At 53.9% G+C, this 14,284-nt stretch overlaps 1 protein-coding gene across 3 annotated transcripts in view; it reads left to right on the top strand.

Moving 5' to 3' along the window:
- The first annotated feature begins 4,001 nt into the window (after positions 1 to 4,001).
- The window catches only part of ACTN1 (actinin alpha 1), a 94,990-nt gene continuing 84,707 nt past the window's right edge, over positions 4,002 to 14,284 (top strand). For all 3 annotated transcript variants that reach the window (XM_045565036.1, XM_045565019.1, XM_045565027.1), the window contains exon 1: positions 4,002 to 4,573. In XM_045565036.1, coding sequence (XP_045420992.1) covers positions 4,469 to 4,573 — 105 coding nt within the window. In that variant the 5' untranslated portion in view covers positions 4,002 to 4,468. The remainder of the gene's footprint in view (positions 4,574 to 14,284) is intronic.

Genomic DNA, 14,284 nt, shown 5'->3' on the forward strand with positions numbered 1-14,284 from the left:
TCAGCAAAAAATCCAGGAACCAAAATATGCATACTGTATTTATATAAAGTTCAAAACCAAAAATAATTGTTGGTAACATAGAATAGTAAGAACCTATGTGGTTTGGGGGTATAGATTGGAAGAGGCATGAGGAAACCTAAGGTGTTGGAAATATTTTGTATCTTCACCTGGGTGGAGGTGACATGAGTGTAGACACATGTAAAATTTCACTGAGCTATATGCTTAAGATTAGTGCCCATTTATTGTATGTTATGCCCTGATACAAATAAAGCATGGATATTATAAACATGCATACACCTAGCATCCCTAAAAACCCAACACCTTCGGCAACTATGTTTCCCCTACAGAAGCTTGTGCAATACTGAGGCCAGTAGCTCCAGTACCATCTCACCAGTGTGATGGTCACCGGTGAGATGGGCCAGTTCATCACCTTGGTCCATCCTGCAGGGGCTCCCTTATTGAGAAGACCAAGTTCACCAGTTACTGTTTCAACCCCCTTCCTGACTGTCTTCCCACACACTGTGGACATCTTCACCATCATTACTCCCCTACTCCTTTCTCAGAGGATGGGGTCTGCCTTCTTGTTCATGGCCCATCCTTTAGCCTGTGTCCTTGAACACGCATGATCCTATCTCCTCAACTTTTTGCCATCCCTCAACTTTCTTTTGCTCACATTTTCAACCCTTTCCTTTCAACTAAATCCTTCTTGTCAGACTACAAATAGCTCAAGTTCCTCCTGTTTTAAAAGAAATCCTCCTTTGAGCACAGTCCCCCTTTCAGCCATAGCCTGATATTTCTTTTTCTCTTAAACTCACAGCTTTGCCCACTCTACCAAAAATTCTACGGGCAAAGGTCAACAAAGAATTTTCAACATCCAAAGAACACTTTTCAGGCCTTACTTTCCAGACTTTTCTGATATATCTGAGGTTGCCGATTCTTCTTACTTTGAAACCTTCCTCCTTTCACTTCTACAACATCACAAGCTCCAGGCTCTCCTTGTTTCCAGATGACCATTTTCTCCCTGTCTCCTTGTTCTTTGCTCTCCCTTTCTCAGTGTTGCTCCTCAGAGTTCTGCCCTTGGTCCTCTTCTCAGCTCCATGTGGGCATTCTTCATGGACAGTCTCACAGTGGCCACACCACTTACAGGCAAATGACTCTCAAATCTGTTTCCCCTGAGGGTGGGGCTATGCAGACAACCTGCTTGCTGGACAACTGAATCTGGACATTCTATGAGCACTTCAAGTTCAATGTGTTCAAACTCAATCCATGATTCTACTCCCTACCCTTTTCCTCTTCTATCTCAGTGGGTTGTACTGCCCACATTCACCTGATCATTCAAACTATACACCCATGATGTAAAGCAAGGTTCTCAACCTCAGCAGTATTGATATTTTGGGCCAGATAATTCTTTGTTGTGGGGATGCTGTCCTATCCATTGTAGAATGTTTAGCAGCATCCCCAACCTCCATCCACAGGATGCAAATGGTAAGGTACCAGTTGTGATAACCAAAAATGACTCCAGACATCAACAAATATCCCTTGATGGGGAGGGAGTAAAAATATCTTGGGGTTGAGAACCACTGGGTTAAAGGCATGGATCTAGGAGTCACATATACCTGTGCAACTTTGGACTAGTCACTACCTCTCTGGGCCTTAGTTTATTTTCTCTGTAAGACAGAGACAATTCTTACCTTGCAGGTGGAACTGAAATAAGATAATATTGGTAAAGTGCATGGTCTGTCCCATATTGGACCTCTCAACAAAAACTCCTCTCTTTTCTCCTTACATCCAAGCAGACTCTTAGGTGTCTCAGTTTTATCTCCTAAGCATTTCTTGTCTACCCACTCTTCTCTGTTTCTGCCTAGATATTGCAATTACTTTGCAGCTGGTCTCACAGGTTCCAGCCAGCCTCATTCTCCTCAGATCCACACTTACGGTAGGTGAGACTTTGTGGTCCTGGATTTCCAGTCCAGCCCTGCTGAGATGGTAGGCATTCCTTGGAATACCATGCAGTTTCCTGCCCATGCTGGTCCTTCAGCCTCCAATAACCTCGCACACTCTTTATCTGGCTGACTCTCATTCTTTAAGGCTCATTCAGGTTTCACCTCCTCCAAAAAGTTAAGCCCGGAGCCTCCTTCCCCATGTGGCTCAGCACTTCTCCTCTGTGTCCTTGCAGCACCCTGTCAGATCTCTCTCCTTGCATCCATCTCATCACATGTATTTTTGTTTCTGTGTCTGTCTCTGCTGTGATGTAAGAGGCAGGGACTTCTTCATCTTTATATACCTAACATCTAGCACATTCCCTGACACACAGACAAGTGCTCAGCAAATATTTATTGAGTGAATGAATGGATACAGCACCACCATTACCCCCTATGTTAGGTTTAGAGCCACAGTTTAGAAATGGTTATAAAATAGTCCATAAATCTGCGGTCTCTGTGGCTCAGAAGCAGTGCTTCCTCAGCCAGGGACTTTTGGAAGGCACAGCGCTGAAGGGTAACACTCACAAAAACATGCATGGTTGACTAACGAAGCAGGGAGCGACATCACCACCGATATCATCGGCTTCCAACAGCAGCAGCTGGCTCTTCTGAGAATCAGAGGCACCTTCCTCATCTGTTCCATCAGTGGACTTTCAAGTATCCTAATTCAGGGTCCTTCCTGTCAGTGAACTTTTTCTAACTCCTCCATTCACCTCTGGATTTGTATTTGCATTTTTGCTGTTGACTCAGCCATTTAGCCTGCAAATACAGTAGTCCCTCAGTATTCACCAGGGATTGGTTTCAGGGCCCCATGGATAGCAAAATCCGTGGCTGCTCAATATACCCTGCATATCCGTGGGTTCTGCCCTTTTGTAACCCGCGGATATGGTGGGTTGACTGTATAAATGAAGTATGACGATGTGCTGGGTGCTGGGGTGCACCATGGGCACTTCTGCTGTCTACAACAGTGTGCATAACCTATGGGAGGTTTATTCGCTACTCTTCGTCAGACCGGGAATCCCACAGAAGAGCCCACCAGGACGTGAGGCCTGCGCCATCCTTGGGATCTATGCTGGATCAGCGCATTTCGACCCTTCTCTTACTAAGCCCAAGGAAGGCGGTCTAGGCAGGTACCGAGCAGAAGTTAGAGGTATTTAGTGGATCTGGCCCTCCGTCTTTCTCCAATAACAGTAAAGCTTTGTCAGGCATAAGGACACAGGATTGGCTTGTGGAGTTCTAAATGCCTGCTAAATCTCATTTTTAGCTCAGCCCTTTGAGTCTCAGTTTCCTCATCTGTCAGGGGTGTGTTTGTGGGAGGGTAGCATAGAGTAGATAAATCATTCAGGGACCTCCCAGTTTTCAGGATGATGTCGGGGTGTGTGTGAAGGTGAGGGAGGACACTGGCCACGCGAAGGCAATTCCGGCCAAGCCAGCAAGCCGAGCGTGCCCGCGGGACCGGCAGGGGATCCCGGGAAGCCGGCGACGCAGCGGCCACCCGGGAAGCTCCGCGGAGGAGCGGTCGCCTGAGCCGGAGGGCGGGCCAGAAAGGACCCTGCGGCGAGGCGGGAGCAGCTCGGCGGCCTCCGAGAGCGGTCTGCTGTAGAGAAACCTGGCTCCTGCAGGGCAAGGATCGGCCGGGTCGCGCCCTGCAGGGTGGGGCGGGGCTGGGGCTGGGGGCGGCGCAGCCAGGAAATTCCCAGGAAATTCCTTTCCAAGGCAGCCCCTCCTCGCTCCCTTTCCTAGGGCGCCGACCTGCCCAGACCCAAGGTCCCTGGGAAAGAGAAAATGAAATGATCTTCGGGTTTTCTCGCGTCGCTTCCCACCCACCGCCCACCCTGGGGTTTGGAGCGCGCGTGGGAGCGCAATAACGGTGGCGGGGGACCGGTCCAATCCCCGGCGGCTCCTGGGGCTCCCGAACGCGCTGCCACTTGGTCCCCAAGCTCGAGGAGGCGTCCCCAGGCTTCAGTCCCGTTCAGCTTAAGCTGGTGTCACATGAGCGGCGGGGGAGTGGGAACCGGGGGAGTGGGCGGGGGTGTGCGCGCTGGGAGGGGGCCGCCCAGTCCACCTATATGCGCCGCAGCCCGGCTGACGGATGCCAGGAATTCCCAATGAGAGGCGATGGGGGGAAGTTTGGGCAACTCGGCCTGGCCAATGGAGAGCCTCGGGAGGGCTCTGCCCCTTCCCCCGCCCCCGCCCGCCTCGGCTCCCGCAGCGCGAGTGTGTCCGCCTAGCTCAGTGTGCGTGGAGATTAGGTCCCAGCGCCGGCCCGGAGGCAGGCAGTCCGCGAGCTCCAGCCGCCGCTGTCGCCGCCAGCAACAGCCATCGCAAGCAGCGCCGCGGCGGAACCCGGCGCAGGGGAGCTAGCCCGGCCCGCCTGCCCAGCCCAGCCCGGCCCGACTCCCTCCCCACGCCCGGGCAGCAGCCGCCGCCGACACCCGGAGAGAAGGTGGAGGAAGAAATCCAGTCCCTAGCACGCCCGCACCATCATGGACCATTATGATTCCCAGCAAACCAACGACTACATGCAGCCCGAAGAGGACTGGGACCGGGACCTGCTCCTGGACCCGGCCTGGGAGAAGCAGCAGAGAAAGGTTAGCAGCCGCCCCCGCCCGCCACTGCCCCCAGTCCCGACCTGCTCAGCCCGCCGCGCTCCTGGTTCCCGGCTCTGGGCTTTGAACCGGTTCCGGCGCGCACGGGAGGGGGCGGGGGCCGCGCGGCCGCTGCGAGGTGGGGTGTTGGGTTACAGGCGCGGGGCGGAAGGGGGAGCGCCCCTGCCCCGGAGCCCGCGAACGCCCAGCCAGAGCGCGGGGTGGTGGCGCCGCCGGCGGGCAGGTCGCCTTGGGGCCCGTGACCCAGGCCACCCCGCTGCTGCCGCAACCGTCCCCGCGTGGGCTGAGCGCGAGGGGGGTGCTCGGAGGCTGGGGCTGAGACTGAGACCCCGGCTCGGTGGCTGCTTGCTCCGGATCGATTTTCCCTTCCCTCCCCGCCCCCGGCCGCCTCTCCATATGGCGTGCGGTGGCAGCGCGCTTCCTGGCCCGCCCTGGGCTCAGCACCTGAGGGGCAAGCTGCCCGGGACCTGCGCCCCCCAGCTCCAGCTCCAGCCCGCGGAGGGGAGAGCGGGCGCGGGAGGGATCGGCGGCCGCCTGCGGTTCTGCCTGGAGGTGGATCAGCTGGAGCGCGGTTGGAGCCGAGAAAACCGGGGGGCGTACGCGGGCTCCTTGGGGCCCTGTGGGGGCGGGGTCAGCAGCAAACCGTTTTATTGCTTAACTCAGTGGGTTGGTAGCTGCAAGCCCCAAATGGGCTTGCGTCTACGTTCAGCCTCTCCGACCCCCGCTCTTTTCCTGAGGAATGGCGAATTTGGGCAGCTTGATTCGAGTTGAGGGGCTCCAGGGCAAGGGACTGTCACTGGGGATATTTGGAGACCCCTGCTTAGCCACGGAGCTGCATCCCAGGCGCCGTGTGCGGGGTGCGCGCTCCGCTACGGGGGCTGGGCTCGGAGCTGGCGGTGGGACACGGGCACAGTGGCCGGTGGCAGGAAGAGGTCAGAAACCACTCTTGGTGGTGGGGGCGAGAGGGCGCCCCAACCCTGCGGCTGCTTCCTGCCTGCGCCGTGAGCCCTTGCCCCAGGCGGCCACGTACCCTGAGTACCCCCTCCCTCCCCTCCTCCCCGCTGCCCGCTCCCATCCGGTCCCTCCCCGTCTCGCAGCCCCCCTCCACCCCGCGCTGATCGGGGAATGGGGGGGGGGACAGGATGGCGCGTCCCTCTGGATAGTGCGGTTAGGGCTGGGCTTGAGGGAGAACGCTCATGTCCAAAAATGGTAACATTCATTCCCTTTTTTAAACTTAAAAGGGGGGGAGTTTAGAGAGCCGACTGAAGTTTTTTTTTTCAGCCAAAGGCATCCTGTATTAGCTCACTCAGGAATCCTAAGCCCTGAAACGGCGCCCTTTTACTCACTTCATCAGACAAGCAGAGGTAATTTAAAACACACACACAATGGGCTTCCTCAAAACGGGGAGACCTGGGGCCCCAGTGCCCAAAGCTGGGCCTGGACCTGTGCAGCGCCCTATACAGCGAGGTTGGAAGTCCCCTGGCTTTGAACTGACTTCTTTGTAATGTGGCACTTGCTTAAACACACCCTCCACCTCTTCCTGTCGGCCCCCTAGGGAGAGCTGGGAGTTGGGGGGCTACCTACAGCCTCCCGTTTTCTTGGCTTATTTCCCGGGACCTTTGGGCTGTTGGTAGAGCTGAAAATTGAGTGGGTAATTTGGAGATTCTTAGGGGGGACAAGGCACGGGACCCTTAAAATTTCACAGTGCAGCCTTTTTGAGAATAGATTTTAAACTGGACCAGAGATCAGGGTGGTGGACGTCTTGGGGTCTTCTGTGGGGGTTAGAAGAGATGTAGAAATCCCTGCTTAGGAAGCACCTACTTTGTACCTGGGAGGAGCAGGAGTGACCAAGCTGCCTCAGAATCAGGCCCCTGCAGGGACTGTGAGACTGAGTTCCTGGGCAGACACTGAGTGTGGGCCTGCATATAGTATACATGTTACCGAATGAATGAAGGAGTGGACTAAATGTAGTTGGGGAGAAAAATGTAGATTCCCAGAACTCTGACCTGGATGGGTGTGCACCAGGCCTCTGGGCAGTCAGGTAGGAACAGGTCTTCTGGGAAATTTGGTGATCTAGGGGGCAAACCCAATAGCGCCAACAGCTGGCATTCGCTGACATGTGCCAGGCACTGTTCTGATCACGCTGTGTTGATTGTCTCAGTTGTTGTTCCCAAGAGCTCTGTGAGCCAGGCACACCTGAGGATGAGGAAACGAGGGCCAGAGAGGGAAGTGACCAGCCCAGAGTCCCGTGGGCTGGGGTGCAGCCATGTTCGAGAGAGGCAGCTTCCCCTCACTCGTCCCTCTTTAGGGAGGGAGGCAGGAAAGCTGGGCCTGGCATCCCAAGCCAGAGGATCTCTGGACCAGGGGGAGCCAACACCTGCTTTTGGGGGGTGTTAATGGGAGGGGGCGTGACAGAAGGAGCTTTGGGCCTGACTCAGAATAGCAGGTCTAAGTTCATTGTAACTGTCCTTAATTCTATAGGTTATCTTTTGTGGGCCTCCATCTGTAAAATTTCTGCCCTGCCTAGTTCTCTGCAGGGTGGTGGGGAATCTAAAGAGGTGGTTTTACATGTCGGGTTAAGACTTAGAGTAATTTGTTGCTTTTGACACTCTCTCTACTGAGTGTGGGAGGTGGGAGCTGAGTGGAGGAGGACATTAGTGCACACTGTGATACAAAAGTCACTGGGCGGGGGGAGGTGGCAGAAGACCCTCTTTTTAGCCCTGGTGCAACCTGGCTATTTGTGAGACTTTGGGCATGAGTGTGCATCTCATTGAGCCTGTACCTTCGTTAGATCATCTAACAAATACTTTGTGGGCACGTCCTCTGTGTTGGGCACGGTTCTAGGTGTCGGGGATAGGTCACTGAACAAGACAGACCAGGTCTCTGTTCTTGTGGGACTTCCATTGTGTTTTCTCATCTGAAATGGGAGCACTTCTGCCCTGCCAAGCCCTCGGGGCTCCTGCGGGGATCAGATGAAGTGCCGTGTTAGGAAATGCTTCCTTGGTGAAGGGATGGCAGAAGTCTGCGCAGGCAGGAGGCATGACTCAAGAAACTGCTTCGGGTTGGCCGTGGCTTGTTCCTTCTTCAAAGAATGCTTCAGTGCAGAGTTCATCGGCTGGTCTCCCTGCCTGCAGACACGAAATGCAGTTATCTTGTGGACGAGAGGAATTTCCCATACTTCTCCAGTTTTTGTCATCTTCCTGACCCTTGAGGCTGAGGTTTGAAGCCACTTTTTTCCCCCCTTCCCTGCCCCTGGAGCCACTTTTTCTGGGGGCAGCTGTTCTTTCCAGGATGACCACAGCCCCAGTTTATGTCCTCACGTGGCTCTCGCCCATACCCTTACGTGTATGTCTCTTCTGGGTGTCAAGCAGGCTGGAAGAACTTGACTTGGAGTAGGATCCTGGCTCTACACCTTCAGGCTTGTGATCTTGTTCCTCTCTGAGCCTCCAATTCCTTATTTGTGGGAAGGAGCCAATACCCATCTTGCTGGGTTGGTTGTGTGAATATATGTAAAATGGCAGCTTCTGCTGTTAGGTTGTGTTCTCTCCCTTCCCTCTGAAGTCCTGTAGATTCTGGTTTGATGTGTACTCTCACAGGTGCTAGCCCTGGGGCTTTTTACATGTAGGAGCTTAATCAATATTTGTTGAGCGAATGGATGTTGAAACAGAGAGGCAGCCTCGGCAGCTGAATGAAGGTGGTTGTGAATAAGGCCCAGATCCCAATTCCCCACCCAGGTCGGGCCAGTCACAGGAAGAGGGGCCACCTTGTTCACACTTGCTTCTGGCCAGCGAGATCATTGCAGGAGCTAACCAAAACCACCCGGGATGGTGGAGCACTGCCAACAGGGGAGGGTCTCCCGTGGGCGAGTTTACCTGGGGAGGAGCAGGGCATCAAAAGCCAGGGTGATACCTGGTGGAAATAAAACCAGACAGAGGAGAGAGTGGCTGTCATCTCCATCCTCAGACCCCTCACTGGTCTGTCCTTCCTGCTTCACTCCATGCCAGTGTCCTCGGAGGCTGGGACCCAGCTTGTCCTGGTCTCTGCTGAAGGCCTAGTGCCTAGCACAGGGGCGGGCCTGTTGCACATGGCCTGGTCAAGAAATAGCTTTGAAAAATTGATAAATGGCATCATGTGTGGCTCCAAACTCCAGGCAGGGGTGTGGGGATAGTGAAGAAATGCTTTATGTTCAGATGACTTCCCCATTCTGGGCTGTCCCCGGGCTCCGGCCTCTGCAGATAAACACACTGTGGCTCCAAATCTTGGCCTCTCACGACTCACCAGCTGTTGCGATCTCGGCGAGTCACTTACCTGCTCCGGGCTTGATGTAGCAATGGGGACATGGGGATAATAATAGGTTCTCCTTGATATAATTGTGTGGAGGTTTAATTAATGTCTGTAGGGGATTTAGCTTAGCACCTAGCATATAGTGAGTGCTCAATAAATGTTAATTATTTGGGGGAAGCAGAATTTCTATGATCTCTACCCAGTAGGCAGTGTGACAAGATGGGTACATAAACCCATCTTTGGAGGACGCATGATTGGCTATGGGAGTTGTGTCCTTCTTGATCTCTGGCCCTGAGTTCAGCTCTGGCTCATTCTAAGTCACTTAATCTCTCTGGCGTAGACTTCCTTGCCTATCCCTTCCCTACTTCCTGGATATCAAGGATGCAAGGATGGATGTTAAAGTGCTTAAAAGCGGTGTCAGCTTGTATGGGAAAATGACCACACAGTGTGAATTCCCCGTAGGAGCAATTTAGCCCCGAGGTCTTGGGGTGAGGCGAGGAGTTCCCCGGGCCTGCCCACCCCTCCCAGCAGCCGACCCGGCCCTGCTTTCCCCAGGACCTGATGCAGCGCCTTCCTTTGCAGACCCTGTTCCATGAGGCTGAGCTGAGAACAGGTGCTCACTGATCGGCAAAGTGATTGACAAAGTCTGAGGAGAGACGGAGCGGGGAGAGGGGACCCCGAAGAGGCCAGCTGGCCCCGACCAGGCAGGTGGGGGCTGCTTCTGGCTGCCACCCAGGCTGTGCTAAGACAGGCAGGTGCGAGGAGGCCTGGAGCGCACTGGGAACCAGATCTTCCAGTTTTAAGGAACAGTGGGACCTTGAGGGGCTGTTGGGGACACTGGACGCTGAGATGGGTTTGTAGGAGCAGGCCAGCAGGCTCCTGTAGGATGTGTGGTCACCTGCCTTCTCAAGGGCAGGAGGCAGAACCTCGTTCCTCAAGTCTGACTTCTTGGGAAGGTGCCGGGGCTGTGTTGGATTTGGAACTCCCCCTTCCATCTTCTCAAGGAAGGCCTGGGGCAGGGCCCCTGGCCAGTGGCCACAAACTGTAAATCTGGCTTGAGGACTTGTCACACAAGACCTGGTGCCTCCTGGGAATCTGGAGCCAGGGCGGGGCAGCCCAAGCCTGGAAGTGACCTAGTCACGGACTTGCTACTGTGTGTCTCCAGGAAAGAGCCCAGCCCTCAATAGGGTAGGAATGTGGATGATTCGACCTTGCGAGTCAATCAGTGGAGGTTAATTAAACCCCCGCCAGGTATCAGATGCTCTATCTGCTCTGTGGAGTCATGGAAATCACGGTTTAGGTAGAAGGGGAACCAGCAGGATGCAGAACCACGCCAGGCTGTGCCAGCCGTGGTCAGAGGGATGGCCAAGACAAATGCCACGGCCAAGACAAATGCCACGGCCACCAAGGCCGGAGCCCGCACTTGGGCCGGGGGTGGTGGAGAAGGTGGAGAGCTGGTGGGATCTGGGCTGCATCTCAGAGGAATGCAGCATTCGAAGAAGATTCTGGGAAGCCTCACCTTCCCCTGGCAGTTAGGCTGTGTGTGTGTGTGTGTGTGTGTGTGTGTGTGTGTGTGTGTGTGTGTGTGTGTGTGTGACAGAGTGAAGGACAGAAGAGGGAAGGGGAGAAGCCTGGAAGGGCAGAGCAGAGCAGCAGTGAGTCACCCTGCTGGGGACACCCCCTCCCATTGTCTCCCTCTTATTCTTCTTTTCCATTGGTTTTGCCCCTTCCAGAGCTGGTCTCTCACCTTTCTGAGAGATCAGAAAGGCCAGGCCAGGCTGTCTGTACAGGTCACAGGTTGAGCGCTCAAGGCACGCACCTCTGTATAGGTGTTGCTGGGCTCATCCCAGCCAGCTAACCCCACCTGAGCTGTCCCCAGTGTGTAACCACCCACGGTTTCCCTAGAGCTGGTGTGGAGCTGAGGGGCACCTTCCCAGCGACCCTGCTTTTGTTCCCTCCTCAGTGTGGCCTGTGGGCCCACACCTCTGCACGAAGGGCCCTGGGCTGGGCTGGGCTGCTCACCAGGGGTGCTGCCAGCCCCTGCAGCGCATCCGCAGAGATGGTCTGGACAGTTCTAGCCTGTGGCTCCCCAGGATGCTCATAGCAGAGAGGCTGCAGGCAGAGGACGCCCCTGAGCCTGGTTCCTTGGTTCTGGTCAGATGGGTCGTTTCCAATTAGACTCACAATTCAGCCCCAGCTCTGTCTCCATCTGCAGAGGCACCAGCGTCCTGCTACATAGCGTTTGCCCAGACCTGGCTCTGACGGAGGCAGGGAGCCTTGGCAGTGGTGGGGGCAGGAGATCCAGCACTCCGGGGCTCAGAGCCACCCTGGAACACCCCCTTCCTTCCTCTTCATGCACAACCCAGGTTTCCCACCTGTTCCCAGGCTGGCATCAAGTCCAAGCTGCTGGGACCCTTCCTTCTCAGCAGGCAGGGGCGAACACGTGGAGGGGTTGGCCGGGCCCTCTTCCCTGCCTCCCCAGCTTTCCCTCCTGTCATGCCCTGCCTGGGGCTGTCTGGCGGATCGGATATGTGGGCCCTGTGAGTCTGGTCTGGTGATGGGGAGGCCCCAGAGCCACCTGTGGCAGCATTCATGACCCCAATTTGCCCTCTTTTCGTGCCCCATTCAGCCATAAAAGTTTAAAAAATATCTCTTAAAATATTTTTAGTGGCTCCCCTGAGTGCATGCCAGGTATTAGCACGTGTCTGAAGGACTGTGTGTGGTACATGCGTGAACACATCTGACCCTGCAAGGTGGGTCCTACTCTTACCCCATTTTACAGAAGAGAGAACTCTTCCAGGATCACACAGCCGGCAAGTGGTGCGGCTGGGCTCCGAGGCCGGGCAGCCTGGCTCCAGCGTTGCACGTTGCACTCCTCGACTTTGCTGCTTATACAACAAATGCTTGTGTGGGTAGGAACGTTTAACCCAAGACAAACGTAGACAAACAAAACCCCAGTGATGGAAATGCTCTGGAATTAGGTAGCGGTGATGGTTGCACAACCTTGTGAATATACTCAAAACCACTGAATTGCACACTTTAGAAGGGTGAATCTTATGGTACGGAATTATATCTCAGTTTTTAAGAGGCCTAATACTAAGTAATATAAAGAAGGAAATGACAGTTGCCTATCACCCTGCCTCCCAGAGGTGAACAACCTGGCAGGATACCGTCCTTGTCCCTCTTCCCTTCCTTGTGTGTCCCCTCTCCATCTTGCCTGCATGGACTCGAGGGCTGGGGGTCTGGGTTCCTGGTGAGGGGTCCCTGGGGGAGGAAGATGAGCAAAAGCAGTAGCTTTCTTGCAAAGCATGATGTATGATGTGGCCCTTTTCTTGGAAACCGCCTAAGAATAGATCACGGGTGAGCACAGGCACACAGAAGACAGGGTGGGTGGGGGCAGGGGGTGGCTTTCATGTCCCAGTCCTTGGGGAAATTCCTGTGGACCTGTGTCTGTAAACCCTGTTGGCCTGGGTTTGCTTCTCACTATCTGGCATCCCCAGGGTTGGTGGGGTGGGGTCCAAGTGGGGCAGCTTTCCTCAGGGTCCAAGGCAGGGAAGGGCGGGGGAAGACCAGGGGTCCTCCCATGGGAGGCAGCTGCACCACTCTTGAGGTTGCCTAGCAATAGTGGGGAAGGTGACTTAGCCCACTACAGAGGCAGGAGGAGAATAAAAGGCAGCCCGAGGATGGAAATCGGGTGTAGATGCAGAAGATGTGGTTCCCCTGGAAACTGCCTCCTTGGGCCTTGGCTGCAGAGGGTGACTTCTGGGGCTGGGATCCATTCGTTCTCTACTGAGAGGGAGGGGGGTCCTCCCTAGGCCTGTCACCCCCAGGGTCAGAGCTAGGGGGCTTAGGGAGACCCTTCTTGCACGTGGACCGTGTGTTAGACATGTTCTGTCAGTGGCCCATTTAACATTGACAACAGCCTTGTATGTGGGATGATCACACTTTATAGACGAAGATCCTGAGCTTAGAGATACAGAACACATGCTCCCAGCTGCACAGCAAGAAGGGGCTGGTACCCTTGGCTCTTTAAGGGAACCATTCATTTCGGTTCAAAGCATTTCACAAGCCAAGATACTGGGAGGTGAGTGTAAACACTGTCCACCTCCTGGGAAGGGGAGGGAAGATGAAAGCAGGAAGGCTGGAAAGGAGAGTTATCTGTTTTACATCAACCAAACAACCAACCAGCCAGTATTTATTAACAATGTCTTCGTTTTCCAAATAAGTAAAAAGACTAATAGTTCACACTGTGTGGAGATTGAATGGTTTGGATTATCTCAGTATGTCAAACAACCCTTTGAGGAAGGGACTGTTAGTCTTCTTGTTACAGACAGGGAAATTGAAGCTCAGAGAAGTTAAGTAACTTGCCCAAGATTGACCAGCTAGTAAGCCGTGTTATGAACGAGCCCAGGCAGATTGACCTCAGAACTCTGCTTTTAACCAGAAGTACAGACACACCCTTTGCTATTAAGGAGTTTATGTTTTATTTGGGAGGTAAGGCTTACATATAAATGAAATAATAGGAGAACAGCTCAACGTGGTGTTTAATCAAGTAGTCATTACATGATTCATGATTTTTAACATTTATGAATTCACGTGTGGTTTTTTCTCCCTTAATCATGGTGAGCAAACTTATGAGGTCTTATCCTCTTTTAATAGACAGAGAAAGTAGCTCAGAAAGGTTAAGTGATTTTACCAGGGTTTCTGCTGCAGCCTGACTCGGGTTGAATCCAGGTCTTTGACAGGAGGGTCTGTGAGGTTAAGGAGCTGGGCATAGGCTTTACTGAAGCACTTTTCTTGGTTGTAAAGGTAGTGGAAAATGCAAGTTATATTTCCCTGCAGTTTTCGGTAGAAGGAGTAACTGTCAGGAATAGACTCCAGTCCCCTGAACCTGGAGGGCACTTCCCACCTCTATTCCTTGTGCCCAGTGGCCTTGCTTAGCACTGACTCCAGCTTTTGAAGACTGGCTTCCCTCCTTTAAGATTCTTTTCTTTTTGTTCCAAAAGACATGGTCTTGCTGTCGCCCAGGCTGGAGTGCAGTGGCACGATCATAGCTCACGGCAGTCTTAAACTCCTGGGCTCAAGTGATCCTCCTGCCTCAGGCTCCCGAGCAGCTGGGGCTACCGGTGGTCACCGCCACACCCAGCTAATTTTATAACTTTTTTTTTTGTAGAAATGGTGGTCTCACTATGTTGCCCAGGCTGGTTGCAAACCTTTGGCCTCAAGCAATCCTCCTGCCTTGGCCTCCCTAAGTGCTAGGATGACAGGCCTGAGCCACTGCGCCTGGCCCTTTAAGATTCAATAGCACCTTCCCCTTCTCTGCTGTTTTCAGTCCCTTCAATTTCACTTGTTCTGTCCTTCCCCTTGTTTGGAGTCTTCCTCTGTGGTCACAAGGGGAACCAAACAGAC

This window comes from Lemur catta, chromosome 1, assembly GCF_020740605.2.
Source record: "Lemur catta isolate mLemCat1 chromosome 1, mLemCat1.pri, whole genome shotgun sequence".
In the NCBI taxonomy this organism is placed as follows: domain Eukaryota; kingdom Metazoa; phylum Chordata; class Mammalia; order Primates; family Lemuridae; genus Lemur; species Lemur catta.